The 18,888-nt window shown below is 38.4% G+C and overlaps 2 protein-coding genes across 6 annotated transcripts in view; one reads left to right on the top strand and one right to left on the bottom strand.

Annotated features, from left to right (window-relative positions):
• LOC132905308 (protein rhomboid) overlaps window positions 1-9,398 on the top strand; it is a 179,463-nt gene extending 170,065 nt beyond the window's left edge. For all 4 annotated transcript variants that reach the window (XM_060956473.1, XM_060956474.1, XM_060956475.1 and 1 more), the window contains one exon: window positions 90-9,398. In XM_060956473.1, the coding sequence (XP_060812456.1) occupies window positions 90-410 (321 nt within the window). In that variant the 3' untranslated portion in view covers window positions 411-9,398. The remainder of the gene's footprint in view (window positions 1-89) is intronic.
• A 1,255-nt stretch (window positions 9,399-10,653) lies between these two features.
• LOC132905608 (uncharacterized) overlaps window positions 10,654-18,888 on the bottom strand; it is a 52,587-nt gene continuing 44,352 nt past the window's right edge. The window contains exons 8-14 of one of the 2 annotated variants that reach the window (XM_060957083.1): window positions 18,280-18,528; window positions 17,743-18,105; window positions 16,782-17,053; window positions 15,937-16,115; window positions 15,268-15,396; window positions 14,702-14,887; window positions 10,654-14,184 (exon numbers count right to left, since the gene is read on the bottom strand). In XM_060957083.1, coding sequence (XP_060813066.1) covers window positions 13,157-14,184; window positions 14,702-14,887; window positions 15,268-15,396; window positions 15,937-16,115; window positions 16,782-17,053; window positions 17,743-18,105; window positions 18,280-18,528 — 2,406 coding nt within the window. In that variant the 3' untranslated portion in view covers window positions 10,654-13,156. The remainder of the gene's footprint in view (window positions 14,185-14,701; window positions 14,888-15,267; window positions 15,397-15,936; window positions 16,116-16,781; window positions 17,054-17,742; window positions 18,106-18,279; window positions 18,529-18,888) is intronic. The other variant, XM_060957084.1, reaches the window with a different exon arrangement.

Raw genomic sequence — 18,888 nt, 5'->3', positions numbered from 1 at the left:
TTCCCTTAACGTGATCAAACACAGAACTTTTATCTACCAGCCACTCGTCAAACCTTGACTCATGACTTTTCTCTGCCTTTAATTTCCAGTGTCACGGAGAACTCCGCTACGCCGGCTGGCGTCTAGGTGCCGTGTTACTCTTAGCAAGCGCAGACGTGGCGTCACTTCCAATTCCAGCACTGCTCGGTTGCGGTAGAGTCGGTTGGGCAGCTCACGTGGCTGGCGCCCTGGCAGGGCCACTCCTAGGCCTGGCAGTGTTCCCGAATCAAAGCAAGAAAGACGCTAGAGGACGAAGATTCGTGAGGTTCGTGCGACTTCTAAGCGCGATCAGCGTGATGCTGCTCGTGGTCGGCGCTATTTTGGGAAACATCTACGTGATCGCGTTGCCACAGCTCAGGAAGCCCTCCTGACAGAGGATCGAGCTGCTCGTCAAGCTCTGCAGACGGTCCTTCCTCATCGTCAAGATCAGGGAGGCCGCCGAGAGCGTTTTCGAGTAGGAAATCGCGCAACTCGCTGGCAATGGGAAAATTTTTACGACGTTGCTCGGACCCAGGGAAAGAAACGATCGTCGTGGAAGTTGGGATCGCGTGAAATTATGAGAAAAGAAAAAAGAAAAAAAAAAGAAGAAAAATGAACAGAATTGGAAGATAACGTTAAAGACGAAGAACTTTCGAAATTAAAAATTTCTTGAATTTGGAAGCATAAAATAATATGGAATTGTAAATGGAACTGAAAAGCATCGTTGAAAAAATATGTTGGCGAACGTATTACGGTGACGTGAGAATTTGTAGATTGGTATTGCGATACGCGCGGAAGAAAAATTGTTGTTCGAACTGCGCAAATGGGTGAACAATTAGATGGAAGGAAAAGTAAGACGTTGGATATAAATGAAACGGAAGAGAAAAGCATCGTACACTGTTAAAGGGCAAGTGGTGGATGTACAACGTGGGCGTAAATCGATTGGAGCAGCTACTCGCAGACTGTTGCTGCGATACGCGTGGAAGAACAAATTTTGTAAACCGTGCAAGTGGGTAAACAATTAGATGAAGAGAAGAATAAGAAGCTCGTGGAAGGTATCACGATTGAAGACTATTTGCAAATCGTTGTTGCGATACGCATGGAAGAAGAGATGCTTCGAACTGTTCAGTTGAGTGAATAATTAAGTTGAAGGAGTAGAAGGCTTCTTATTTGCAGCGATTGTCGGATATGAAATTGAGAAGAAGAAAATTGAAGATGGAAGGGAATGCATCCATCGAAGCAAGAAGAAAGCGGAAGAGGGACAAAGATATATGTACGTTAATCTTATTAAGAACTTGGCTAAACTTAGAGTTTATCAAGCCGAGAAAAGCGTGCGTTTAATTACGAAAGGAGAAAGACTTTCCGCAACAAATATTTAAATATTTAAGGGAACTAAAATCGCTGAGGAATTAAACCCGAGTAAACGGTCCAGCGATTTCTATCGAAATAATATTTACCTTTACCGAAACTGCCAGAAGAGAACCACTCACCGAATGAATCGCCTAAAATAGATAAAAATAAAAATAAAGAAAAAGCAAGATCGATCGATCAACCAAAAAAAAAAAATAAATAAATAAATAAATAAGTAAATAAATATAAAAAGCGAGAGCAATCTAAACCAATCTTAGGGAGAGAAAGAAGGAAGAAAATTGCCTGAAATTCCAGCTGGCTCGATTCAAGTTTCTTCGACTGTATCGACAGGAATGATCAAGGGTCTCCTTTTCGGAAGAACTATAGCATCCTGTCTGCGTTTAGTATACTTCTCTGCAAGGTCTAGCCGTTCTTCAATTTCTGCCTGATGTATTCGGCTAGCGGGAAGGAGCAGAAAGATATTCTGAAAATTTACGTTGGCCAAGCTGTCTCTAATCGTGGGATTACGAGAGGTCGTTGCTCGTGACCAACGTTCGTTCCAACGGCTGACGAATCGACGTCGTTTCGACGAAGAATGGACGCGTCGTATAAATCGCTTATATCGCGATTCTTTATTACACTCATCAATGTTAAGACGCCAAGATGAATAGGAAACTTCGACTTGACGCTTTTTGGTGTTTGTTTGGATGAAAGCGGAGGAGCTAGATTCTGAAAAAGGCGTAGAATTCTATTTAAAGATGGATGTAGAACTCTCGATTGTACACCTTCGACGATTGAAAAGAAGCTAGGAGAAGGAATTGATGGGATTGGGATTGTTTAACGGTGAACTTTTAATTGCACCCTCGACGAACGGAGAAAAGATAGAAAGAAGAAATTGAAAGAGTTGCACCGTATAATGACGGAATCGGTAAGTTTGACCGTGTGTTTGATAAATAGCAGAATGTTGAAAGTAGAGATTAAGGAAACTACTGATTTGGTTCTTCGATAATGCGTTCCATGTGAAACGATGGATTTGGTTGTTCAACTTTAGACCTTAACTTTCAACGAAGGAGGAATAAATTGAAAGGAGAAATTGAAGGGAATAGATCGTCGGGAGTTAAAACTTGGTGATATAGTTTCAATTTACTTCAGTTCCTAGGTGGATGAAGAACAGATTGAAATCGGAAGTTAGACAGTGTTCAATAATGAGTGTGATCGATAATAATAAAATACTCTTCGCTGGTTACTCAGTGGCTATGCAAAAAAGATTGGACGAAAGTTGAAGAAAATAGACTATTGGAAAATAAATTTCAATATATAATTTCAATTTTCTTTTTAGTTCTGGATGGATGAAAAAAAGATTAAAAACAAAGGTCGAAGAAAACAGACTATTCAAAGATAAACTGATACGAACGTTCGACCTTAGCCCTTGGTAGATAAAGGAAAAGTTAAAAGCATAGCTTTTCACACTTTTGCTGCACATTTAGCGGACGAAGAAAACGTGAAACGTTCGTCTTTCTTAGGCAAAAGAAACGATAGAAGGAAAAGTCAAAAAGATTAAAGAAGTTGGACTTCTTAAAGATCGTTGTAGAACTTTAAACTGTACTTGATGTAAAGAGAAACTGTACAATCGAGTGGAGAATCAAAGGTATGAATCTTGTTTTGTGTTCTCGTTCGACGAAACGGTGAGTGAAAGACTGATTCGTGAAAGTTCGAAGGTTAGAGAGAAAGAAGAGCGTTTAATAGGTGGATAAGATGATTTTGTTGAATCGAAGCGTTCAGGACAATGGCACGAGAACTGTAGCGAATGAAGTCGATCGGCAGATAGTTGCCGAGGCGACGACTGTACAATTGACTAGTAGTAAGCCTGAAATCCGTTGATTGGTAACGTATTGGTAGACCGTTGTTCCTGGTGGCACGAAAATCGATGAACAAGAGAGACATTATGCGGCGCGTACTTTTCCAAAAAAGTTGTTTTTCAAGTTCACTTCATTTATGGTCATCGAATAATTTCTCAATCAAGAAATACCTGTTGTAATTTCCTAGCTTTTTCCCTATTTTCTTTCTTTTTTTTTTTTTTTTTTTTTTCATTGTCAAAGAATCCTTAAATCCTGAAGCTTTAAGATGAAAACAGAGTTTCCTGTAAAGACAATTTTCCTCCATAAATTATGTATTTTACTCTTGCAAATTTGCTATCAAAAAGTGATACTTTCACGATTATAGAAAGGTGTCTTGTAATTGCTAATTGAGAGCAAAGATTTATTTCTAAACAGCTAATTTTAATCAATTTTGATCAATCGCGTTTAGAACGATTTAATAATTGTCCTTCATACTTGAACATCTACTATTAGAAATGTCTTTAATTCAACAATTTTATTATCTTGGCGATTTGAAAATGAACGTTCGTTGATTTTTGTAAGTATCCAGGAATAAATAGGGATAATTAGTTGATAAGGATGTTCTAAGATAATTCTTCGCTATAAAGTACCGATTAAAGTAACGATAAGTCGAGTATTCGTTATTTAAAAAGCGGCTGCGAACGACGAATTCCTCTTATCACTCTTTTTTCCCAGCCGATACCGTGGATGAAACCGGGAGAGAAAATTGCGCGACTCGAGAAATGCATTTCACGATCCCTCGATTCGTCGTCCCAACGATGCGTTTTCCCGTTAAGGTGGATGGTCGTCGAGTCGAGGACGTCGTTGTCGTCAAAGATGACGCGTCGCGGAACGACCTGATTTCCTTCTGAAAAATCGCACGACTACCATTCGAAAGTTATATGTCTCGATCTACTATAATTTTTCACGTTCAAATCGTTTTATATTCAAAAATTTATTTCCTCTTATCTATCTGTGGTTTTCTTTGCTTTCGAGTTTCTGAATATTATATCGTAGATTTACACGCGTGAATTTTAATTGAAACGCAATTTTAATTGTCCAAAGTATTCTCCCAATATTCGTCCGATTTCTTGAACTTTCCTTAGACTTGGTCTTTATACATTTTCATCTTCGATTTTCATTATGTATTTTCATCTGTCGTAGTTGCTAGATCAGATTTACTTCTCGCGCTTTTTCAAGTACTTTTCGTGCGCATTCTATTTACCCCCTTTGCGCTCCGATTCTCTCATTTGATTATCGCTACGTTAAAATGTTGCTCGTCTGTCTCAGAAAGCAAATGTATTCTCGATTCAAAAATCTGGACGTAGTCTTTTACGTAAATCCATAAATAAATTGCCACTTTGCATCTGTTATCGCTCGTATAATACTCACGAGCCTGAATTCGAGGAAGTTCTCCTAAAATATGCTTAAGGACATGGCCCAAGTTTCCCAAAACTCAAAATCAACTTTCAAAATTAACTTTCTAAACTTCCAAATTTACAAACACTGCCAGTGTTCCGTCCCCCTATAATGGAAGATTTCTCGATTTTTAATATTTTTATGATTTACTACAAATAATAGAGATAGTAATTCTATCGTAGAGTTAATATTGATTTTTATATAATGTGATACTATAAAGAAAAGAGAAAGAGACGAATGAAAAGACAGGAGGAGATGGCATTTCGTCCTGGAGCTACTAATGGACTCATTAGTAAGGTTTCCCAGGAGGCTCGTGCCTTAGACACGAGGACAGTACGACGGAGGTGACACACCGCGCTCCTCTGACGATTCAGAGGACGCATTTGCATGAACAGGATGCTTAGGCGACGAATTTCACAGAATTGCCCTGTTGCCACGAATTTCTCTGATGGCGAATGTACGAGGGCCACCGCAATACAGTTTCCCAACTGACCGCTATTTTCCCTCGATAATGAATCACTCGTGTCTTCTTCTTCCTCGTCCTCTACGATTCTTCATCTATAATACGAATACTCGATAGAAATTGACTGATTTTTCTCGACTATCCAAAACTTTAAACCATCTTGCACGTTGCATTGTGTAAAAGAAATAATTTTATTAATACACTGCCCATATCTATGATCTTCGCCACACGGATATATTTATTCACTCCACCGTGGTCCAATATATTAAAAGATGAAACAAATCTCTTTAATGATTAATTTAAATTGATATTTAAATTAAGAACCCTGGGATTCTCCTTCTTCGGTCGTGTTCATAAAACTACGAGTTTGCCTAAATATCCACCAAAAGAGCAAGGAGTATTCAGCTTGTCGTAATCTTAGGGACGTTTCAATTTCTATAAACTTAGTACAATTGGCGAATTTCAGCTGAATCGCTGCAATTTCTTTTCGTAATAAACAATGTTATTGATACACTGCCCATATCGATGATCTTCGCCACACAGATATATTTATTCACTCCGCTGTGGTTCAACATATTAAAAGATGAAAGAAATCTCTTTAATGATTAATTTAAATTAAGAATCCTGGAATTTTGTTTCTTCGGTCGTGTTCAGGAAACTACGAGTTTGCTTAAATATCCACCAAAAGAGCAAGGAGTATTCAGCTTGTCGTAATCTTAGGGATGTTTCAATTTCTATAAACTTCGTACAATTGGCGAATTTCAGCTAAATCGCTTTTGTTTCGTAATAAACAATGTTATTGATACACTGCCCATATCAGTGATCTTCGCCAAACGGATATATTTATTCCCCAGTTCACTCCGCCGTGGTTCAACATATTAAAAGATGAAACAAATCTCTTTAGTGATTAATTTAAATTAAGAACCCTGGAATTTTGTTTCTTCGGTCGTGTTCATAAAACTACGAGTTTCTTTAAATATCCACCAAAGGACCAAGGAGTATTCAGCTTGTCGTAATCTTAGGGATGTTTCAATTTCTATAAACTTCGTACAATTGGCGAATTTCAGCTAAATCGCTTTTGTTTCGTAATAAACAATGTTATTGATACACTGCCCATATCAGTGATCTTCGCCAAACGGATATATTTATTCCCCAGTTCACTCCGCCGTGGTTCAACATATTAAAAGATGAAACAAATCTCTTCAATGATTAATTTAAATTAAGATTTAAATTAAGAACCCTGGAATTTTGTTTCTTCGGTCGTGTTCATAAAACTACGAATTTGTCTAAATATCCACCAAAGGACCAAGGAGTATTCAGCTTGTCGTAATCTTAGGGACGTTTCAATTTCTATAAACTTCGTACAATTGGCGAATTTCAGCTGAATCGCTGCAATTTCTTTTCGTGATCGTGATATTAAGAGAATACAAATTTTATAATGTAACTTTACCCAAAAAAATATTCCAAATGAGATATCGCGTCAACGTTAGCATTTAAGCTTAATTTGCTGATAACCAGAACAAACTATCTTTTGAAAACTCCCATCTAGAAATCATCAAACCCTTACAACTTCGAGAATTCGTAATCAAAATTAACATTCCGAAAGCGAATCTTCGCATCGCGATCTGCAACTTGAGTCATGTCACACATCCAAATGAGAGACTTGCTGTCGCAAAGGTGGAGAGAGCGCAAAGGGGTTGACACTCAGCCTGTCCTCGGCAACTTGCAGCCAGAAATCAGTCGAGTAATCCTATCCCACGGAATCTATCGGTGAGAGTGTATCATTCGCGAGTATGCGATGAAAGAATAGAAGAGACGGCGGAATAGGGGAATTTAATGGAGGTAAACGCGCGCAGAAAATTCCGAGAAGCGCGGAAACGACGCGTGGGGTGTTCACGCGTACACGAGTGCGAACGTGGGCAGAATTTCGAACGCGGCTCTTAGTTGTTTCTCCTTGCCCCGCGCTCTTATCGTGCATCCTTTCTTTTTCCACGTCGAGAGCAGAAAAATTAAAAATCTCCGTTGCCCCGTACGCTTTTACATTTATGACGCCGTAATCTTTAATTCTACGCGGAAAGTGTTTTTCCGCGATTCTCGTTTCTATGAAAATTCCACGGCAATTTTACCTCTTGTCTTGCAACGTCAAGTCATAAACTATACGAGAATTACAGATTTGATTCAACAAGAAAAGGTTTCGTAATGTTTGAAACCATGGATAGTTGAGATTTTCATTTTGGTCTGAAACCTGCAGATTGTGGAAATTGTGAATTTATTTTTTATCGATAGATGTTGTTAAGATGTTGCGTTGGTATGGACAATTATGTTAACCTGAGACAATTTTTGATGGAAAAAAAACACAATTTATTAAGTTATTATAATTCGAATTATTAAGATCGTAAGGGATTGTAAGGGGTTAAACTATAGTGATTGCACTTTTATCGGTTAATTAACCCTCTATAACCATCGCTTGTTTTGTTCTTTTTAGTTTTCGTATATGATAAAAGAGGTTACAGTTAATCGTTGAATTTTTGTTTTAATGTAATAATCAGAGGCTAAGAATTATTATTAATAAATTGTTTAACAGTCGTTTTCTAAGATGATCGTTTGATGGCTTAAGGAAAGCTTAGAACGGCTTAGAGTAAGATTTAGAGAGTGTAGGTATACGAATAAATAACTTTTGAGTCTCAATTTTACGATGTTATAGAGGGTCGAAGGAATTTAATTAGTGTTATCTGTAATTGTTACGTTTGACAATGGAATTTTTGGCAAAGGAATTGTGCGATGGAAGAGGATAATTACTGTGATCGGTAATGGAAAATTCGTTCGAGGAATTGGCTAATTAATCGAAGTACGCGTGTGATAGAAGAAAAATGGGAAGAGAAAGTAATTATTATCACCGACTATTTTACTAAAAATAATCGACGGACTAAGAAAACGACTCGTAGTTGAACTTTCAGGCAACAAATTGCCCGTCGACCAATTCTTGTGCAATAGAACATGGACAGAGAAAAGGGGATGAAAGGATCAGATCTTTGAAGGCTGTTAGAGGATAAGAAGCGCTGTTAAAATGCTCTTCCTTGGATTCTTTTCATCAAATCCAGAAAACGTATCGTAGATTTTCAAGAATTCCGATTTTCAACCAATTCGAAGCAAAAAGAGCCGAGACGAGAAAAGAATTTCCGCGTCTCTAACGAAAAGAAACTAAAAGTTGGTGAATTTAAGTGGAAAATCTTCGATAAAACGTCTAATTAATTTTGTTAGAAGCTCGTTGAGAATTTTAAACGGTGGAAAAGTAAATGGAAGATGTTGAAAACCGGCAGGATACGAACGATAAAAAGGAATCCAAGCTTCTCGGGCAAATGAAAAGAATATTCTCTATTCGAGAGCCCGATTTATAGTTTAATCGCGTTTCCTTTGGTTAAGCCGCGACGATGCATTAACGATGCTGCCAAAACCGGAAAACAATACATTTATAACTATACGTAGTACTTACTCGATAGTAAAGTAGCGCGCCGAATCGTGTTCAGATTACCCACAAATTTTCCAAAATTCATTTTTTCGTATTTACGCCTCGATGCAACGTGCGATCGATGATACAAAATTCGTAAGACAAATTTTTCAAATATTTTCATCGACTAACAATTTATCCGAGTGCACTGATTTTATTCCCACGTATTATTAAAGATAAGAGAAGAAGTGGCTGCTCCATTAGACAATAAGATTTACGCCCAAGATATTTTTGTTCTTTCGTTATTCAAATAATATTATTCAGGAAAATAATCTTTTAAGGAGATAAAAGAACGTCGAATCAAGAAGCGGAAAGATCTCAAGAACGTTTGTAAAATCAACCGCTTTTGATCTTAATTTTCACTGACGATTATTTGTGGGCAATCCGAATGGAAGAAGATGTGTTCTCTCCGGCAATTTAGTCGATCACTGTACCTATGTATTTGTTTATCGATATTATTATACACTTACAGATATACAGACAGGTATACAGACACACACGAGGCGAACTGGCTGTGATTATGTTAGTGTTACGAAACCTACGTCGACACGATTAATAATTATAATAATAATAATAATAATAGTAATGATAATACGAATATATCTGTAAATACAACCGACTAATTGGATATAAATATAAATACGATTATATACGCTGTGATTTGATCACGGGCATATTTAACGGAGGGTTGTCACCTTTCCACTGTGTATCGAAACAATCGATTGCCTGCAATAAAGTCGAAATCGTTCCACGGTTCCCGTAATCCTGTTGCCTTTTACCTTCAACAAACACACGCTACGGCCCGATTTAGTCCAATTTCACGGATAATTTCCTCTTATAAATGATTGATAGCTGGAACGATCGATGTTTCGTGACGATGATCGAACGATTAGGAGAAGATCGAATGTGATTCGACCAGAAGGTAAGAGAATTTTTATGTAAATTCTTGCTATTATACTTCTCTGTCGAATTGACGAAGAAAGTAGCAAAATTTTGATGATTCCAACAGAGATTCTAGGACATATCGATTTGCTTCTTCTGCCAAATCAAACGTACGACTATAAAAATCGATTAAATAATAAATAACGGACACATTAATGGACCACGTATGAACTATAAAGTGACTAATTAATACGTAAATTACGTATCGCAATATAGATTACAAGAACATTACGCGAAACAAATCAATTTAGTTCTTGGAAACTGTAAAAACTACTTTCGAACGCGTGGAATGATCGGCAAATAGTTGGAATATTTCTAACTGCAAAAACATCAAATGTAATGCCACTTTTTCCCTTAAAACTGCTGAAAGGATTAGCGAAAAAATTACGATGCTGAGTTCCGTAAATATTTATTACGACAATCGTACAATAAAACATATATGTATATATCTATATATATGTATGCTGTGTGTATATATATATATATATATACATATATAAGTACAAGCCTCTGTGCGGCATTCGGCGCGAATTTACGGCCTTGCTAACGCGATACAGAAACGATTACGCTTTCCCGTGATCCGTTTCCGGCACGGTGTCCTTGCAACTCTTAAAACGACGAAAGGGAAGAAACGAAAGGATTGAAGAGGAAAAAGGAAAAAGGGAAGAAAGAAAGGTTCACGGAGGAATCGTTCGACTAATTCGATTACAGCGTCGCTTGTCTCCATTGATTACGTTCGATTAATTACTAACTAAGCTTACGATCTAAATGATAGCACGTGACAGTGAGTTAACTCGTTTCTAAATCGATAAACGACGCGGAAGAACTTTCGACGAAATCGATGAAAATCCGGTCGTAGATCGATCGTATTATAGCACCGCAGCGTACGAATCACGACAGATTATAATTAATTATATCCACTCAGTATACGGGGGTCTAGTGAATAAAAAAATAACATACAGGATTAAATGCACCTATGGTGATCGCGATGCCACTGGTAGAATCACGAATTATTGTAACAAGGAGCATTGTAGCTTGAAATAAATAGAATTATTGGCAATTGTTCCGAGACTCGCTTGTTTTTTTTTTCTTTTTTATCTTTTTATCCTAATTTATTTTACTTGATCGTTTACTTAATCAATTACTATAACAGGCTATCGACAGGCTCGGTTGAAATCGTAGGGTCGAAGTTTGATGATCTTTTTTTTTGGAAAGATTGATGCGTTTTAAACATTTTCGACGTAACGTTCGATCAAAATTCTTTAAGTTATCTTTCACAGAGGAGGAACTAACATGAAACTTTTAATGGAAATTGTAGCGTCGAAGAAAGGGCTCCGGTTTAATATTGAATGTGCCTGTAATAATGCTTCCTAAGCATTTTTCAGTCACGACAAGTTCTTATTATAGTCAGATAGGCTGCAATCCCCTTCTCACATTTGCATAAAAGGGTATTATTAATGGGATTATTATTGGTCGCAATCGCTGCCAGAATATTAAGCATAATCTTAATATATCGAAGCGAAAAAGTGACGAAGATCTTTGTGGAAATAATTATAATCCAAGGAATAATTTACTACCCTCTTGGCGCAAAACCATCTGGAGACGTATAAATCAGAGGCACGTCTTTAAACACGTGGATAACGTGAAACCCATTGAAAATCACTATGAAAATAATAACAAAGATAAAGAATATAGTCGATCAAATCGAAAACCCGAAATAAACTTAATACCAAACATCAAGCGTTTTGATCTATAATTTAATAAATATAATAAATTTTTATTCCAAATACCATGCAAGAATTACGCCTCGAAATCGGAATATTCCTTTAACCAACGCGACAAATTAAATTCCACGATCGAATTATCTTAAAACCCAACGTCTCGAATTTCAACCGCCAAGATTTTGTTCCATTTCAGAAGCTATGTCTCGGTCGCTTAACCGATTCATCCGAAGTCTATCGAAATCACGCGAATAAATCAAAACGGAACACGGGCCACCCTTGTAGCAGGCTAATTCCCGGTTAACGGGGAGAAAATGGGGATTGGGGCGGCAACTTCCGTCTTTATCCACTTATCCTTGCAGAGCACGGAACCGCTATCCCTCACAATTACATCCTGATCGATCTTCGCAAAACTGGGGATCCTTGCCAGACGAGTAACGTTCCATAGGCTGGCCAATGGACGAGGGTCGAAGAGTTTCCTACCTCCTTCCATTTGGACAAAATTCCTATCCAGCCAAGTGGGCGAAGAAAATATAATTGAAAGATACGATTTTCGAGTGATCGCAAAGGGTTGGTTAAATTAGGGGATGAATTAAAGTGTATTACTTGATGAAATTGACTTTGGATGGGATTTGAAGAGCGAGCGAATTTTAGGGAAAAGGAGACGAATGTTGCCCCCGAGGTGATTAATGAATTTGATTGCAGTTGGTTGGAACAGGTCGAAGTACAGTTTAGATAGTAGATTAAGGTTCGAGTATTTGTTTCTAATCTAGGGTTAATTGTAATCAGAATTGTTCCTGGATCGGAGATTTATAGACGTAAACTTTAATTGAAAGCCAATTGTGATTGTAATTTGTTTTAGATTAGCATTAGGTTCCAATTTACATTTGATCAAAGAGCGTTTAATCAAAGAATTTGGATTAAGAATCCCCAGGTTGAAACTTTATATAAATTTCCTTTTTATGGTCTTTGCTGAATCAAAATCTTTCAGGTAGTCCAAATGAGTGACCGATGAATATGGAATTTTAAATATCAAAATCATTTTATTGCATGCGTAAATTAATTCAGTGACTAAATGGGTTGTGAAGTAGCTGTTATTGTGTGACACATCTACATGCATGTAAGGAAATTTCCAAGCGTGTAACGTCACGGTATTGCAGTTAAAATTACTCGGTAACGTCGTGGTTACGAGGTTTCTAACGTGGATTATGGATTGCAATTATAAGGATACGTAATGAGAGAGAGAGAGAAATAGGGAGACTTCGAATCTCGGAATGTGCCTCAAATTTTGTCAATTACTCGGAATTCCCTTCGTGGCATCGCCTTACAACAAGCTAATCATTGAACGAAACAGAGAGCTATAATTTCGATTCGAGGAATTAACACATTCACTACTCACTGTAAATACAAAGCCTCCTTTCACCCGAGAAATAAAGAATAATTTTCGGTAATTAAAGAATCAAATTTTCATCAAGATTTCTTCGTAAAAGTCAAACTATCCAGTCAAAAATCAAACTGACACGTTTTTCGTTTTTACTAAAAATATTCAACGCTGACATACTTTAACCGGTATAATTTAACATTAGCGCATTAACTTTACGATGATAGAATATAATTCCAAATTCTTCCTACCTTCTCGCGTTCTCCTTCTCTTTACCCGTCACTCACGAAAATTTACTCCAACAATATAGCAATCGACAGTTCTTCGCGAGCCACATACTCCGTAGCTCGAACTGAGATCCTTCATACCTTTCCTCAAACTATCCCTCGGAAACGTATCGAGGCAGCAGTGAATCTATTAACTCGAACGAACCTAATTGCAAGGAAAACAGCTTGGCCCGAGCACAGCCAACTTCGATCAACACTTGAGCTGCTTGCATTGTACCCCGATCTCCGTGCACCTGCACTCTAGACAAGGTCCAGAGAGCTCGGTAATGATCCTTCCAACGCGATACATCCTTCCGTAGATATTACATCCAGCCAATTTTAGCAAGCTAGCCACCGACATAGGAATTTCATTTTCTAGAACCTTAGACGGCGTTCCAGTCTCTGTCACATGATCCTCCATCTTCTCGTTCACTTTGGAAGACACTTTGTCATCCTCTGATTGCTCACTAACGTTTGCAGTCGATCTGCTGGTAGTCGATGTCTCTGTCGTCTTTGTGCCTTTATTATTCTCATTGTTATTTGTATCTGAAGAGAATAACAGATCCAGAACAGTATCCAGAGAAAATATAGGTTCATCCAGCTCTGTATTAGCTGCGGAAGATGGTTTGATCGTTGTCGAGTGAAATTTAGAATTATTAACTTTTGTCAAAGAATCTCCCAGCTTCGACTCGGACGAGATATTAGCGTCGTTGATTTGCGAAGTATTTAATTTCACGAGATTAGAGTTTGTTGTATTAAAAGAAGAAATAGCATGTTCTTCTTGCTTCTTGGTAGTGTGATCCATGGTTGAGGAAGCAACCGTTTTAGGAATCGTTTCAGAAACACGATCTATAATCTGTTCAGTTTCTTTGGTGTTGTAATTTGAAACGATTGCTTCTTTTATATGTCCATCTTGACTGAGATTATATTTATTCTTGGTGATTAGTCTGGTTGGATCTTCTTCTGGTCTGTACGGTGGACGTAAGAGAGATAATTTATCCACGAAATCAAAGTTTGCTTGCAGAGGCTTTAGAGTGCTGGTGGTCGATGGTCTTGAAGTGGTTATTCCATGTTCTACCAGGTAAGGAATCATGTCCTCGATCAGGGAAGGCAGATCAGGAGCTGGTTCTGTCTTTATCACGTCGCGGAATGGGTCTGGAAATATTATCGGCTGATGAAGCGATGGTGCAGTGGCGTCCGCACGGTCTAACACAACCGTTGGTGATTCTTCTGCGCCTACTGCAAGTATTCGAAATGTTAGAGTCGGTGCGTGATAGAATCGCTATTGATTAAATTGTATTTGAAAAACACTTTAACTTTCCAATGTAATTTTTTGGAAATAGAAGTATGCCAGAGAATTATGAGATTTGGATTAGGTAGGTAGCTAGGTATGAGATAAGGTAAAACGAGGGGGCAAACAGTCTAGAAATAACAAAATAACTTATACAATTTTTCTTTTATCTGAGAAAAATTCGCTTGATCATAATTAATACAAAATATCGAACCTCGCCTATTCACTCTCCAAATAAAAGACTGAAGATTAAACAAGAAATAATTCCATTTCGTTTGTGTTAAATCAATAATGTACCGATTAATTGTTGAGCAGAAATACGTCTCACAGTGAGATCTACTTTTTCTTAGAAGATTAAAATTTAAACAAAGCGAACAGCAAAGGTAATTCGAACAATTTTTAAAGAAATATTCTTCTATCAAAGGTTTCTTCAAAGACTTTTTCGTCGTGTAAAATTTTTCGTACCACAGACGATTTTTCCGCAACACGTCTCTTCGGTGTTGATCCTTCTACATCCGATCTTCAGAGGTGGACATTTTTCCGTGGAACACACCACCTCGCCGTAGTAGCACATGCAAATCACGCAGATACTGCTGCTCGGCACAATCTCCCCGTGACGGTACTCCATATTCTCGAAGAGACAGTTGCTGGCTGAGATTTATGAAACAAAAGAGCAGAATCTCGTTGAACTCGCCAGCTTCGAAATTTTCTCGGCCGCCTGAATCTTAAAATTATTTTAAAATTATAATTTAGCTCTCTATAACGCGAATTGTTCCTCCGCTTGTGAAACAGTCGAGGAATTACTTGAAATTACAATTTTTTACTTTAATGAAAAAGCTAGCAATAAAAATTTACGACTGTCGTAGATAGATTGCTCGATGACAGTACAATATGATGTACATAGCAGTACAATTAGATGCGAGCTCAATGGATTCTAATCCATTGATTAATCCGCAGCTAATAGAGCGGAAAATACGCTGTAATAAGAAAAAAATAAATTCGAAGGAAGAAATAAATTAGATGTTCGTTACCATCGCTTTTACGATGAGGATTGGTGATTGGCGCCGGAACCACGGTGACGCCTGTTCCGATTTCCAGATTCAGATCGGTGGAATGGTAAGGAGCGTCGAAATAGGGCGGCTCCCTTGGCACGAATCCACCTTATGGAAAACAAATCCAGTTCAAAGTAGAAACACGGAAGAAGCTATTAATGTTATATTCAGAAGGGAGAACTATAGGGAATTCATTTGCGGTACAACCTGTTAAATTGAAACGTCTTCAATTAATTATCAGTAGGATGTACCGAGTACCCAAAAGATAAGAAATGTTCAAAGAAAACAACTGATTAAGGCCGTTTATTTCTTTGGTAATATTCAAAAGAATATGCATGCAAATTATATTACGCGTCTGTAACGCTCCCAGTACCACGAAGCGAAACGTGAAAAACAAGTTAAAAGTTCTACGAAATAGTAAAGTAAGAATAAAAGTAGAAGCTTCTAAGGTTCCATTAATGAAACCGCAAGGAGCTGTTAAAAACTCATTGAGCAGGAAAAAGAGACGAAAAAAATAAGGGAAGAAAAACGTAAAAGCGTTACTTCTCGAAGGTGTCACCGCGAGAAGAATCGTGGTTTACGGTGGACGTAAAACGCGAACGAGGGTGGCAGAATGTATCCGTGGGACGAGTTTAAAATATGACCCACCTTCGGTCTCCACTGGCGGGCTGAATCTGTTTTCCTGAGTGGCGATATCGTAAAATCCGGAGGTGTCGGTGGGCCGTAGCTCCGGAGGCACTACCACCGAACCGGAAGGATATCCGGTAACCGGCGACGGGACTGTCTTGTCTTTCACCAACGCGTCCGCCGCCACAAACGGAATTATCCTGCATGGAAACGCATAAATCCAACCATTTCTCATTTCTTTCAACCACTTATCCTAAATTTGTTCCGTAGTTTTCTTCGTTCTTGGAATTTGGAAAATTACTCAGAAATGCATCTTAAATTTTGCTTAACTTGAATTCGGAAATGAGATTTTAAAGATTGATGCTAAGAACTTGCCCGTCTTGTACAATTTTACCAGTCACAAGTTGATAACGAAACAAACGAAGGAAAGAAAATGAAGGTTTCCTTTATAAGAAACTTTTACAAATCGCTGATGATCTGGTTATCCCATTTGGCGGAAAATTGTTTTCAAGTAGAACGAAATTTACCCTCAGTTCCATTATTCGTTCTCCGGAATGCGAAGATTAGAAATCTGATTAAAAAACAAAGTGTATATCTAATTGCGAAATATTCTATACTCTCTACGTATGTAGAATATTCCAATACTATTTGAAGTATCCTCCATAAACGTTTCAATAAAAATAAATTTTTCAGTATCATCCTCGATCCTCTCTTCCATCTATGAAAAGCACGAATATTAAACATATAAATAATTTTAAAGAATCTTCCATTATTACGTTTAATCGGTACGTTTCTAGTATCAACGGTCTGACCCAATTTTCTGTGCACAATTTCTCAGTAACTTGATGAACCAGTATTTACCTTACCTAACATTGGGTAACGACGGCGGCAACGTTGGCTCGCTATAATCGTAATCGTAATCCTCGCCTTTCTCACGGTGAGTGATGTTCAGGATAGCCTCGACATCCGGCGGGATCGATCTAATCGGGTTGATGGTCACACCATGTATGTGACCTACCGAGACATTCGTTTTCACAGTCACGTTCATCACTAGGATGTCGTCCGGCATTAGTACGGTGGATGACGTCCTGGTGACGGACCCTTTGCCCATCGACTCCGTGGTCTCCACTGGTTCCACCTAATGGCAACAGGTTATATGGTTTTGACTCTATCCGCGGATTGATATTGACTGTTTGTCAAACTAGACGTTAATCGATCAACGATTGTCAAGTCAACAGCGAGAAACGTGTCTGATATTTTAAGAGACACACGTAGAGGAACGATCCTGTGACTTTTCGCGTTTCTTTCTTTGAATGAACTTTCGATCATGCAAATTTTTATAAAGATCTCTCTATTTCTCATCTTGCCTCTAATCCTATGAACTCATACATCGTTCGCTCTTAAACTCGTGATTCAACTAAATTTACATCAAATATTTTTAAATATCACGAAGTAAGAATACCTATACCGTCCTTGAGATTTTCAATTGTATAAATATTAATAAAGATATTAATAAAAATCCCTTTCGTTTCTCGTCTTATATGAAATCCTACCAATGCCTACATCGTGCACTCTCCAGGTCACGTTCAAATAAATTTTCGACAAGCGTTTCACGATATTATAAAAGCAGAAACGCCTATAGTCTTTATCCAATTTCCGATTACGCAAATGTTAATCAAAACTGCTGTATTTCCCGTCAATCGAGTATAAACCATCCGGAGTTTGGGTAATATTTTCCAAGAGATCGAGCCAAGGGAGTCTCGCTTGTATCCACTGGAGTATCCTCGATTTATTTGTTATCCTCGAGCGATTTGTTTGCACACTAACCGTCGAGTTGGCGTGCTCGAAATCCTGCTGGAGCTTTCCGCTCGTAGACGGGGTCGTATTCTTGTTCCTCACGGTCACGTTGTGCATCTTCTCCTCCTCTGACTCGTGTAACTCCGTCACTGTATCGATCCCGCTCGCTTCCGGTAACAGGGTCGTCGATTCCTTAGTCGCCGTCGTCGTAGTCGTGGTGGTCGTCCTAGTCGTAGTGGTATCGTCCTGCGACGACAGATCCTCGATCACGTTGATCGTCGTCGACTCGCCAACGCTGTTCGTCGAGAAAATCGTCGACGAGTCATTCGAGAAGTCGTCATCCTTGATCGACAAAGTTGATCCCAATGTGGTCGAGTCCATGCTCGTCGTTGACTGTAAAATGATGTATATCTATACGCCCTTTTTTCTTTTTTAGTTCCTATCGATGTAATATCAAAGATATTAGAAATATCTAAAATGTTAGATATCTGAGAAAAATATCAAAGATCTGCCTCGTGTCTACTTTGCGAACGTTTCACGAATTTCTTCGTATTACTCCAAAATTACCTCTTCGAGGATGACGGGAGTGGTAGCGACGATTGCCGGGCTAGATTTCACGTAGTCCACCGTCTCGAGGATCTCGTTGTCCATGATGTCGGTCTCGAAGGTGGATGGCCAGGATGTAGAATCGGTCGAGACCGAAGATTCCTCCACGACCTGCCTCGTGCTAGAATCGATTCGTTCCTCGACTACTCGATGACCGCGTCCCTCGACCAGTGCATTCGCGTGGGTTAGGTTTGTCCGATCAACTGCCGGCTGCATGGAATATTCGCCATTATCAGTTTCATTGCTATATAATCTTGATCACCGATAGAAAGGAATGGCTATCGGTGCTTTGTACGAACAGCGAATTAATTGGAAATGGTCAGTGATAGAGTTATTCGGTTGTTAAGCGAATGAGTTATTAAGTGATCGAATTGTCGAGTTTACGACTCATTGGATATTGAGAATCGTCGAGCAATTAAATCGTAGAGATTCGCGTTATGCAAGCACTGTACCATTAAACGTGCTAATGGATCATGGGGTATTATGACAGTTTGAGATAGATCGGAGTTAGATAGAACGATTTGAAAGACACGCGGATTTACGATATACGAAACATATAAAAATATCATG

Source organism: Bombus pascuorum, chromosome 3, assembly GCF_905332965.1.
Source record: "Bombus pascuorum chromosome 3, iyBomPasc1.1, whole genome shotgun sequence".
In the NCBI taxonomy this organism is placed as follows: domain Eukaryota; kingdom Metazoa; phylum Arthropoda; class Insecta; order Hymenoptera; family Apidae; genus Bombus; species Bombus pascuorum.
This window is presented reverse-complemented; position numbering and strand designations above follow the sequence as displayed.